This window comes from Betta splendens, chromosome 21 (assembly GCF_900634795.4).
Source record: "Betta splendens chromosome 21, fBetSpl5.4, whole genome shotgun sequence".
NCBI lineage: Eukaryota > Metazoa > Chordata > Actinopteri > Anabantiformes > Osphronemidae > Betta > Betta splendens.
The window spans coordinates 17,220,158-17,232,946 of record NC_040899.1 but is presented as its reverse complement, the minus strand read 5'-3'; the positions used below and the strand labels follow the sequence as shown (position 1 = coordinate 17,232,946).

General features: G+C 46.8%; 1 protein-coding gene across 3 annotated transcripts in view; it reads left to right on the top strand.

The window, feature by feature from the left end:
* The window catches only part of gli2a (GLI family zinc finger 2a), a 54,416-nt gene that overhangs the window by 37,854 nt on the left and 3,773 nt on the right, over window positions 1-12,789 (top strand). For 2 of the 3 annotated variants that reach the window (XM_029136754.3, XM_055505043.1), the window contains exons 5-13: window positions 897-1,097; window positions 5,909-6,110; window positions 6,603-6,801; window positions 8,021-8,131; window positions 8,462-8,602; window positions 9,951-10,100; window positions 11,199-11,363; window positions 11,490-11,771; window positions 12,417-12,774. In XM_029136754.3, coding sequence (XP_028992587.1) covers window positions 897-1,097; window positions 5,909-6,110; window positions 6,603-6,801; window positions 8,021-8,131; window positions 8,462-8,602; window positions 9,951-10,100; window positions 11,199-11,363; window positions 11,490-11,771; window positions 12,417-12,774 — 1,809 coding nt within the window. Of the gene's footprint in view, window positions 1-61; window positions 1,098-5,908; window positions 6,111-6,602; window positions 6,802-8,020; window positions 8,132-8,461; window positions 8,603-9,950; window positions 10,101-11,198; window positions 11,364-11,489; window positions 11,772-12,416; window positions 12,775-12,789 lie in introns of all 3 variants that reach the window. The other variant, XM_055505044.1, reaches the window with a different exon arrangement.

Here is a 12,789-nt window from a genome sequence, read left to right as displayed (position 1 = left end):
CACAAACAGGTCAGAACTTAGAGGGAGACGTTAGATCTGCCTGTGTTCTCTGTTCCTCCAGCTCCAGCTCTCTCCCTCCCCCACGTGGAGGACCAGAATGCGGGCTGATGTTGGATTAATATGCATATTGGTGGAAACTGGTGGGAAATGGGAAACGGGGTTGGTAGCACTAGGAGGGGGATGTTGGGGAGGCCTCTCTCAAACTGATAAACCAAAAAATCTGGACCCATCAGAACTTGCGTGCGTGCATGTGTGTGTGTGTGTGTGTGTGTGTGTGTGTGTGTGTGTGTGTGCGTGTGTGTGTGTGTGTGTGTGTGTGTTTGTGTGTGAGCGGGTGCGTGTGCGTGTGGCGTGTGTGTGTGCGTGCGTGCGTGTGTGTGTATGTGTGCGTGAGCGTGTGTGTGCTTGGGTTATCTTTGTACACTTAGCGGATGCGGTTGTGTATTCCTTCACACACACAGCCCGCCCCTCTAACCCTACTCCATCTCTCCCTCTGCTTCCTTTATCCCCTAGAGATTATTTCCCCACATCCCAGCAAGCCTCAAAGACATCACATATCTTTTATCAAAAGCTTCACACCCCGGGGCATGAACAGAAGTGGATCTAGAATCCAGGGCATTTGTTCCCTCTGTTGAACTCATCTCAGCTTCTTTGTTTTTGTCTTTCTGTCGAGGCCTGTGTCAAACATGTCAGTGAACATATTTAAATACAGGAAAATTAGAGGCAGAATGTATTTTTCTCAGCATCTCCAAGTTGTCAGATCTATTTAGCATTACTTCAGTTGTTATGGTCTCTACTGCTTGGTCAGTTCCTCTCTACTGTATTATGAAACACAGACTTTTCCCCTTGCCTTGTTTCCCATTTAAAGCAGTCTTCTCCTCCTTGCTGTGCTTCAGTGACAAATGAACACTTGAAGGAGCGGGCCCTGTTCAGTTTCCCTCCTCTACCACCGGGTACCAACCCCACAGAGTACTACCACCTGATGGCCAACGCCAGCCAGCGGAACCCGTACGGCGACCTGCTGATGCAGAGCGGCGCCGCTGCAGCGGCGGCCGCTGTGGCAGCTCATCTGCCTGAGTACATCAGCCCTGTAGATGGTGAGGAACGCATGCATTCATTATTCTTGCATTATTGAAATGCATGTTTTACAGGTGTACAAGTGCAGCTTCAGCTGTAGTCATGTAGTCATGAACTCACAGTAATGGCAGATATAACATTTAACCTGCAGCATTTCCATCCAGTGTACAGAATTAAGAATTAACTCCACCATTTCTTTCTCTGCACCCAGCATATTCACCTCCTTGCATCCTTCTCCTGATGTTTTGTATGTGACAGACCGTAGCATGGGTTGAGCATGTGTTCAAAGGCGCTGTTCCAGGCCTGAGCTTATGCTGTAAATACGTGACTTTACTGGTGGTGTATCATGTGTAATATGCTCCACAAACAAGCTAGAGTGGAGGGAATGTGTCTGTGAAGCACCGAGTGAAGCTCACGGCTGTCCAGGTAAGGCTCGTACCGGCAGCAAGGGTCAAGGCTGAGGCTGCTACACACACACAGACACATAAACATTAACAGCAAGGCCAAGACTCGTACACGTGTTTACACACACACGCACGCACGCACGCACGCACGCACAGAGACCAGCCTGTTCTTTCATGCCAGTCTGAACCTCGGCCCTCTATCAAAATGACGGTCAGGCACCAGAACAGACATTTAAATTTGGCAGCGGAACGCAGGCCAAGGAACCTTTAGGCCTCATGAATGGGGAATAGAAAGCAGAGCCGCAGTGCTTGATAAGCAAACGCTGCACTGTTCTTTCATGTCCAAGCACCTCCCCAGAAGGAGCTCCACTCTACACACTCCACACAGCCTCAGCATGACACCAATGCACTCATCCTTCCACACAGGTAGAACAACCCCACAGACAGGGACCAGTCTCAGTGGCTTCTCTGAACACAGGCTAGGCTGAGGTACAACTGTACACCAGCCTCCTCCTCTCGCTTTCCCTGTGATCCCAGCGCGCTGCTTTGCCCACACTTGTTTGTGCAGTCGTTTGCTTAAATAGCCGCAACCTCCCCTCTGCACACGCACTTGCTGCCACCGACCCAGCAGCTTTTATTCCGCGTTTCACCATGCAGGTCGGGGCTTGACAGCTCTGCCAGCCTGGACACTCTTCCACTGTGGCCTCCAGACACAGGGCCCATATTGACCAAGTTGGCTGGCGAATGGTCATCGTGGGCAACCTCGGACTGAATCAAAGAGCTTATTTACTGCTGGAGCCTGGGTGGAGGAATAGTGGCAGGGGTGGCAAATATGTGCTTCATCTCTTCATGTTAGTTTTGGATGGTGGCGCTGATAAAATCCATAATAAATATCATATCATGCACTAATACTCAGACGCCTTCAGTGCTCCCACAGTGTGGCTTCAGAGCCGCTCCTTCTCCACAGTAAGGGTGTTTGGACAGAGCTGCAGGTCTCACCAGTCCACTTAGGGATTTATGTGGCCCATAAGTGAAACACAGTTCTAAAATGACACTGTAATGTGCTGTATAAGGAACAGATACAGGCCTTTGTGGAAAGAAAGAGCCAGGTGTTAGCATTTTTAAACACTCCTTTAGTTATTTTGTTTGTCTGAACACAGTACATTTAAATTGTAAGAAGACCACTTGTCCGTGTGCTGGCATTGCAGTAAGAAAATGCCACTGTATCTAGTGTAAAAAGCAGTGCTGCGTGTGGCATTCAAGGACAGTATTGACAGTGTAGGTCTTTCATTCTCCATATGCCACCAGAGGCCAGTAGTGTTTGTTTTTGTATTAAACATCCAAACCTCTGAATAGAACAATGGATTCAGAGAATGGTTACACCCCCAATGAAGACTGAGAATAGATACTGAATGACATGCCGACAAGATCAAGATCAAGTCTTTATTTCAAGATATTATTTATTGTATTTTTAACACTGTGTTTCAGGGTTTGCGCACATTAACAGAAGCCTGTGTGAATGCAAACAATACAATTGAGGGGCTCATTTGCAGCAGTTTCCAACATGAGCACTGTGACAGAACTAGACTGGATGGGTGGACATCACAGTATGAGTAGTTGTAGAGCTCCCACTACAAAAGTAAATGTCCAAAGAGACAGAGCTTGGATTTGGGACCAATGTGGTGCAGAGGAAAGAGAGGGTTGGGAGACCATCCCCCTCAGACAGCTTACACAAACACTTAACTCTATGTTAGTTCATTAGTGTATGGGTGCAAGTGTGTATAAACACACAACGGCGGCTTTGGATGCACACTGGGCCTCAAAGAGGATCCAGTATGAGCTCCCTCTCTAATAAATTCACAGTGTTGGTATTAGTGAGATTTAGCAGGGAAAATAAACAGTGTCCCACCCTGACTGGACCCAGAGGTAGGGTGGGTGGCGAGGCTGAGGCTGAGGCTGAGGCTGAAGCCTCGAGCCCTGCTGGCACGGAAGCAAGTGGCGCTGGGGATGGTGCGACGCCATCACACAGAGGCTCCTGCTGCTCCCTGGAAAAGGCAAAGATTATGCACAGGCCAAGAGACCAACTGCTCACTGGATCTGTCATCACAGTAAATAAACACAGAGTACATGAGGTACTGCAGTCGTACCAGCCAATATGAAGCTGTATGTATTTAAAACTTTCTAACGTAAAGCATAGCAGAATTTATGAACTCTTATGAGCTTTATTGCAGCCTCTCGTTCTGTCTCAGTTTGAGCAGAGGCACGTTGATTTCCTACTAAACACATTTTCTAGTTAACAGTATTACAAGGTTTACACTTTTTGTTACATGTCAATGACGTATAAGCTGAGATACTTGACCCAGATTAATTTAGTTGACCTCTAAAATATGGAGCTGTTTCAGGTCTAGAACCAAGGTCTGCGGTTTGACCAGCACCGGTCCCAAAACCCAAACCCAGGGAGTGGAAGTTAATAATTGGCAGTTTATGTCACACCTTCTCAGAGCATGACACTGACCTCTAGCTGCTTGTGGTAATTAGCAAAGTCCTTCAATTAAAAGTTTACCTTTACCACAAAGTCAGTTTGTTAAAGTACAGAAACAATTTCGGCTCAGCCTCAGAGGAACCTTTGAACTTTATAGAAACATACGTTTAAGCAGATTAATACATACATACAAACATATATTTCTGCTATAGCAGTGCACAGTGGCACGCAATTAGATGTATAACTACCCACAATTCCAAGCCGCTGAGGCAGCAGTGTCACAGGTTGCACACGTTACGGTTCACCTTCGCACACAGGCCGCACTCACGGCCTTCGCCTTTGCAACATCTGTTTTTTCATTTCCTGCCGGAACCTTTTATCAGTTATAACCACCCCCTATAAAACATTCTACCAAGTGGTGAGCATTGTGCGTATTTATATACGTATTTACGTATGTAAAATGTCAAATGTATTCCAGGTGAAATCTGTTGAGACCAAGGAGCAGCTTTTCAAAACTAGCCACACTCAAGCTCCTTAGAGATGTTAAAGTCTTGTTGTCTGAGTCAGAACTCTTCTAAGCTGAGGTGGTTGATTAGGGATGGAGGTGGAGAGCAGTGTTGTGGGCACAGCGCCCAGAACGGTGAGGCAGGCGCCAGGCTACCAGGCCTCCAGGTTGCGAGGCCTGTTTCCTGCTGCATGAAGGGGGATATTAATACACTTATCGGCCATTAAATCGTCTGGCGAGGCAACCAGCTCACCTCACAGCAAGAATAACAAAGCCCAGCATAGACACCAGCAGCATGGAGCAGTGAGGAGCTGTGTTGGTTCTGGTGCTGCCCTTTTCATCCGCTCTCATCACTCTAAAGATGCATTTCTTTCTTTACTAGCTGTACCAAGCACATTCCTGAGGATCTTTTGTTGTCTTTGCCAGCTCTTTCATGAACGTCTCTATCATTTCCACCACTTGTGTTTTCCTCCAGGCCCCCAACTACTGTTGTCTGCCATCTGAAGTTCCCTGGGGCCTTTTAACTAAGTGCACATGTCTCAGCTTTACGACTCACCACCTCCAAACATAATAGTTTTAGAAGTTAAAGGCTGCTTAACAGCTGCAGGCCTGGCGTGGTGATTATGGCAGTGCCTGGCTTCATTTGGAGTGAGGGGCAGTGAGTTCTAGCAGCCGAGACCAAGACTTTGACCATGCGTGTGTGCGTGTGAGCTCACTGTGCATGTGCGTAGGTGACTTGTGATGGACCTATTATGAGTTTCCTGCCTCTCGCACCTCTGATGATGTCTGCTGTAGGACCTAATTACATGTGCATGTGCACAAACACACACTGGGTCTGCTCTTCGTCCCCTAACACAGCAAAGCACCTGTTTTCCCCAACCAGTGATACGTCTCTGTCTCTGTGAAACTTAAATGCAAATGAAATATCAGTACATTTGGCAAAATAAATAGGTTTCTCTCCAAGTCCATAGGAAAGTAATTTCTTCCCTGCAACCCGGCACAACCAGGCCTCAGAGGCCGTGAACCCTACCTTTGAGAGTCAGCCTTGTTCTTTTTTAATGGTATTCTGAGATCAATTTGTTTAAATTGCCTCCATTTAACTTGCCGAAGTACAGCGGTCTGAAAGCGATTGCTATCACTGTAATTACGGAGAATGACTGGGAGCGATTCATTATGCATAAAAGGACACGAATGTTAAATAGGAGAGCTGAGTGGATGTATGTGTGGGAGAGAGAGATGCAGGAGATATAGCTCAGCATGGCTCTGACCTCCACTAATGCGTGAGGCCCAGTGTTTGTTTTAAGCAAGTTTAGGATAAATGACATGTGGAAGTATGAGCACAGTGTAGTTAACATGTGTCAGAGCAGGCTCCGACAAACACACATGCGTTCGTTTTGTATAAATGATGATGACGTTGTTGCTTTCTCTCCTTGTGTCCAGTTTCCCGTTTTTCCAGCCCCCGGCTCACACCTCGACTAAGCAGGAAGAGGGCTCTGTCCATCTCCCCGCTGTCAGACGCCAGCATCGACCTGCAGACCATGATCCGCACCTCACCCAATTCTTTAGTGGCCTACATCAACAACTCCCGCTCCAGCTCAGCTGCCAGCAGCTCATACGGGCACCTTTCAGTCGGCGGCATCAGGTAGCGTACAGTATGTGGACATGTCCTGCAAACGCTCCCAAACAACCGTAGACACGTCTGCAGGCACAAACTGTGTCTCCAGTCATATTCAGCATGAGAGGAGAGATACAGTATCATCTGGCATCTGGGCTTTCATTACCCATCCAGAACCACAACATATAACAATACGCAAAAAGAGCTACAAACATAAAAGATGAAGGAAGACTTTAAATCTATGCATATTGCAGGAGATCAAACAAAGTACAAACTAACAAGTGTTTGTTCACCAACAAAGTAAACTCCTGATGTTGAGCAGTGAACAGGTGTATATGATTGTTTGTGATTGGTCCAGCCAGGAACGCGAACCAGGAAATTATCATTTAAATGGGTGTGGCCAGGGTGCGTGAAAATGTCTGAACCCAACAGAACTGAAAAGAGATCTGGACAGATTGGACCTGGAAGAAGGAGGCTGACGAGCTGACTGGTGCCTTCTCCCTTCTCCCTGTCTTCCAGCCCCTCCTTCAGCTTCCCTCATGCCATCAATCCTGTGGCGTACCAGCAGCTGTTGACCCAGCAGAGGGGTCTCAACGCCTTCGGCCACACACCTCCTGTCGTCCAGCCGCCGCCGTCCTCCTTTTCTTCCCGCCAGCACCCGCTCACTGCTTCACCGATGTCTACCTCCCACAACAGTTCCAGCTCTGAGACAAACCAGGTAGGGAACCATTTCAATTGTTGGTCTAAAGGTTAGAGGTCACTTCCTGTAAACATCCATGCTTTGTTACAAAGGGTAGGTGAAAGTTTAGTTTCTGATGTTAATATACGAACATATTATATTGGGAAGAAAGTCTGATTAAATTATTATGAGTTCTTGTGTGTGAAATGTGTCTAATGTAATGCCGTGTTTAAAAAGTAGCTTTAAGGGAAAACTTCCTCTTTGTTGCCATTGTTCAGAAGTGAAGGTGGAGCCTTGTGCAATAGATGGATCCTAATTCCACAGCTTTTTATTAAATAGTGTCTCAGGTCACTGAGGTTCCACTTCCACCAGTGTTCTCTGTCTCTTTTATCAGACCTGTGTACACCATAGACTCCCTCCATGTAAACTTCCCACTCAGTGAATCACTCTCTCCACTGCCGTTAGCTCAGTGTCTACTAACACACACCAGCAGGATCTGTAAGATTGTTCTGTATATTGCACCTCATTCATACAGATCCAGAAACGTACTGGGCTCAGCTTCAATGCTGATTAGAACCATATTTCTTATTTCGGTTTCTTCCACTGAATGAATCATGGTGGGCCTGTAGCTGTAGCGTCTGGGTGGGATTAGACGCCCCCCTCCGATGTTGGCGCGACTCCAGTCCAATTTCGCTCACGCACACATGGACTCATTCGTATGGGCCCTTTTTCAACTCTAGAGCTGTAACAGGCCTCGTAGCCTTTGTTTCTGTGTCATGTTTAGAATCTGAATCAACACCTCCGACCTCCCCAACCCCTGACCCTGCCTTTCCCAGTTTGTACCCAGGGTAATAACTCCTCTTCTTTCATATTTCTTTGTGGCTTTGGCGATCATAAAGCAGTCTAAACTGTTTAGTCTTGGTGGCAGGTCCTAGTCTGACTTATGGGCTGCGGTGCCTGGTGCGAGCAGGACTCCTCGCGTCTCCCTGCAGCCAACTGCTGAGCTTTCTTTCATGCAGTTAGGTTCCCATCTGACACTCACTCAGCCAGTGATGACTGGGCTGAAAGAGATAGTGTCTGACTGAACTTTGATAAACAGCGTGAATGGTTTGATTAATAACGGAAGATGTGGGAGCACTAACGGCTGCAGTGCAGAGGAATGGCTACGCTCGTTTTGGTCAGGCGTCGCTGGACGAATCGCTGAGGGCTCCTCCATGTGTGGGTTTGGATGAAACGTAATGCCTTTCCTCTGTTACAGAATGCCAGTGGCGACCCAGCGGTGAGCAGCACAGTCAACCCACTGACCACCAAGCGATCAAAGGTGAAGACGGAAGCCGAAGGGCCGATGCCCATCTCACCGAGCTCTCAGGTTAGATACATGCGGAATAGTTCACATCAAGCTCAGCAGAAGAAAAACATCATGAAACAAATTATTTATGAATCTGCATTACACTTCCTGCAGTGGCTGAACAGTCACTGAATTTACTGCAGCTGCTAGTTTGAATCTAATTGATTACAGCAAATTCTAAAGCAGCTTTAATTAATGGAAAGAGATGTTGTCACATATCAGGATCAAGCAGCAACTTTCTACAATGAAGAAACAGATAACAGATACACAACGCTGTCCAGAATGCTTCCCTCACATATTGACCAGACTTTCAATATTTGCCTGTTGCTGTAATGGATGCACGTGGTTCAGGACCACGGCGGAGGGATCCTAGACCTGAGTGAAGATCTGGATAAGGACGAATGCAAACAGGAGCCCGAGGCCGTGTATGAGACCAACTGCCACTGGGAGGACTGCACCAAGGAGTACGACACCCAGGACCAGCTGGTCCATGTACGTATTAGGCTCGGAACCATCTGACTGTTCAAGCCAGCTAACCAAATAATCTAGTAATAAGTACTGTAGCTGGGCCAAAGCCTTTGTACATTCTGACTGTAAGTGACAACAGCATTTGTAAAACATTGTGGGAAAACACAATGATGAACACTGAGACAATTCAACACGGCTAAAACAGACAAAAGACATTTATGTAATTCTTATTAATATATTATGTTGTGCAAAAACCCAGCGCGTTCCATCTTCTGTTGGTCATTAATGCGTATCCATGCCGACTGAGTCCAGTAAGAAAACCATTTAGTAACTGATCCTTTCCTGTCGAGCTGACATGTGCAATGTTAATGAGTCTGCCAGCTTCCACCAAATTTAAGCCCAAGCCCTGCAGCTGTGCCCCACCAACCCCTGAGCCCGGTGACCCCTAACCCTTAACCTCTTACTCCCAGCTCAGAGGGCCGACCATAAATCCATCGTCATGCCAGCAGCACAGAGCTCACCCCCCCACCCCCGATGTCAGATCATCAGAGACTGATGGGAGCTGCTGGACAGGTCACTGTGGGCTGCTACAAGTCAGGCCCAGAGTTACCTTTTGAGAACTATTGCCTCAACTCCAGCTCCAGTCACAGCCTGTAAAAGCTTGCCAGGATTAGTGAGTCGACCGGGAGAAGATCAGCGGTTTGATCTCATGTGAAGAGGGAGAACGTGTCTGCCTCACATTGTCCTCCTCTATCCTCCCTGAATGAAATTAGCATTAGCAGGGAACTTCATACACTATCAGCAACCTGCAGTTTTCTCTTGCTTGACCACAGAAATCCTGTTTCGTGAGCCCCAAATTATAAAACGAGAGGCCTTCACTCAGACCACATGCTTGTTTCTATTTCTCCTAATGAGAGCTGAGTGAAGCAGCAGCCACATAAGCCGCATGTCCCCAGGAAATCAGGAGATTCCATTGGGTGTGTTAATATCATGTGGTCCATGAGACATGGGTTTTGTCTTTTTAGAAATATTGGTTGCAGAAGGTGACAACGTGTTCGCTGCAATATATCTTTGACCAAAATTAAGTAATTGTAATGGCTTTTAAGTATCTATTTGTGTCAAAGAGAAAATGTGAATCTTTATGTTGCATTAAAAACTTAGAAAAATATAAGAGAAATACAAGGAACTGTCTGGTGACTTTTACTGTGGTCTGAGGAAGTTCCTTTTCCGTGGGAAGTTGTCTCACATCAAGCCTGAAACAACAGAGTGTGCTGTTAAAGTGTTTGTCGCCTGTTGACAGATGCATAATAACTGCCAGCCACAATAGACGACACAATCAGTCACGGTTGAATGTTTTTTCTTGTCTCCACAGCACATCAACAATGATCACATCCATGGTGAGAAGAAGGAGTTTGTTTGTCGCTGGGAGGAGTGTTCTCGGGAGCAGAAGCCATTCAAGGCTCAGTACATGCTGGTGGTCCACATGAGACGACACACGGGGGAAAAGCCACATAAATGCACAGTAAGAACATCACGACCTTCCAGGGAGCCGCAGCTTTTAACAAAATGCTGTTCATCCACCTGCATCTGCGCTGACGATATCAGGGCAGGTTTATGTCCATGCAGGCATCCGTCTGTCTGCTGCTTATATAACTGTGCTGGAGCTGGCCCAGCTGGTATTAGGGGGTAGTGAGGGTCACAGGGCCACATACAGTATACAAGCAAATACTCAGTCACCTGCTCATTGTAGTTTTGGGGCCTTTACTGTTCAAATCTCGTGATTAAACCTAGAAATGGAACTTTGAGGTAACTCGGCAGCCAAAGTTTAAAAACACAAGTTCATGTTATTTTCTTTCTGCTTAGAACCAGTGATATGTTTCATATTGATGAATCATGGGAGGCTTCACTGAAGCCTTCATTTGCTGTGTTAAGATCAAACTGAGCGGCTGTTTGCTTGGCTTCAAAACCCTCTCACAGGCTCTTTAATGCGTTAAAACAGGCAGCTTGTGAAAGAGGGAGTTGAGAAAGAGGATTTCCAGTGTGAGTGTTCGCTTGCGTGTAATTAAAATTGACATGTGCATCGCAGCCATAGGTCCTTGTGAGGACGTATCTTGCCGCATCTTTTCTATGCAGACCCCATCTCTCTAGCTCCTCTTCAGACCCATCTTTTGAGGATTCCTCTGACTTGTATACCCCATTTCTTAGCCAGTCTAATTTAATTCTCTTTTAATTTCAAAGCCAATTACGCTCACAGTGTCCGCTCAGAAGGAATAGCAAATTATAGCTTGTTCAGTACAAGGCAAGACAAAGGCACAACAGAGATTTCTTTGTCTCAGCAAAGCCCACCAGACAAAGAGCTCCACCACACCTCACACTTACTTTAGATATTTCTCATAATAACCCTTTTCACCAAAGCATAGCAGAGCTTTGCTTTTGTGTGGCACACCACAGTAGGTGGGCAAGCGTCCAACAGTAGATTACATTTTAGAACTGAAATGCACAGAGCCTTTTTTTTTTTTTTTTTTTTTTAGCTGCCCAGCTTGTTTCCAAGCGGATGCAGACGGAATAATGCAGCATGTTTGGCATCAGCTTCACTTCCTGTCTTTTTGACTGTCTGCAGTTTGAGGGCTGCTCCAAATCGTACTCTCGCCTGGAAAACCTCAAGACCCACCTCAGGTCTCACACCGGAGAGAAGCCGTACGTGTGTGAGCATGAAGGGTGCAACAAGGCCTTCTCCAATGCTTCGGACCGGGCCAAGCACCAGAACCGCACACACTCAAATGAGGTTCGTTATTCTAGCAAACATGCCATAAAGTTGCAGTTGCAGGTCCTACAACAATAAAATCACCAATTAGCCCAGAAGGATTATTCAATATCCCTTCTCTCTATCCGAAAAAAATGCTCTTGGCAGAAACCGTATGTGTGTAAAATCCCGGGTTGTACCAAGCGCTACACAGACCCCAGCTCCCTCAGGAAGCACGTTAAGACGGTACACGGACCAGAAGCCCACATCACCAAGAAGCAGCGAGGCGATGTTCCTCCGAGGCTGCAGCCGCCCAAAGGCAACGGGGAAAATGAAGCGAATTCCAAGCACAGTGCAAGAGGTGTGGACAGCAAGACTGAGGCCAACAGCACCTCTAGAGGCACGGAGGACTGCCTTCAAGGCCAGTCCATCAAGACTGAGAATTCTATGGTGAGTTCTGATGAGTTAATTCGTAACTGTTTAGGGAATTTACGTGGGGTAGAAAATCACTGTGGTTCAATTGATTGACAAACTGCATGCATCTTTGTATGCTTAGCAGCCGCCTTCGATTTCTCTGCTTTACTAACATTTCTGCTTGCCACTACTGGCTGCATCTGTTCTAACTGCTTCTCTGGTTTTTGCCTGAACCTTTCCTAAAACCTTCCTTTTGGACAGACGTCGCTGAGGTGAGCAATAAACCTGTCTCTGTCTGTGACGTTTTTTTGTTTTGTGCTGCATTCATGAATTCTGACTCTCAGATTAACAGTATCCTGCTATTGGCCGACACTAAAAGCCATGCCCGTGTGAATATTCAGACGCTGGGAATGTTTAGTGTGCATGCAGAAGTCATGCTAGCGTCTAGCTGAGCTGAGACTTTATTCTACTCTGCCTCAGTATGAGTTGCTGTCACTCAGAACACCACTATTATCAGCTTGTGGTAATTATTTAAAAATGAAGAATTGGGATTAAACTGTGATTTTATTCATTTTCTATTATTTGGTTTCATAAAATGATTACTCAGAATTTCTTTGATTTTGCTGTGAGTGTTTGTTTCAGAGCATTTCTTTACTAAAAGTCCACTGTTTCCTCCTCTAGATGTATCAGTCCAGTCCTGGTGGCCACTCGTCATGCAGCAGTGAGCCATCACCTCTCGGCAGCACCAACAACAACAACGACAGTGGGGTAGAGATGGCCATGCATAGTGGGGGCAGCTTCGGGGACCTCAGTGCACAGGAGGAGTGCCCCATGGTTGACTCCACTGTTCACACTGGGGGACAGCACGCTGGGGTGGGGCTGCAACTGAGAAAAGGTGGTGGCATCACCATCAAGCTGGAGAACATTAAGAAGGAAAGGCTGAAAATCGTGCGGGACTCCTGCCCCTGGGGCAACTCCACACCTCCGGCACCACAGGGCCAGCGCAACAGCATGAAGCTGCCCCCCATACCAGCAGTTGGTAAGTGTCTAATGT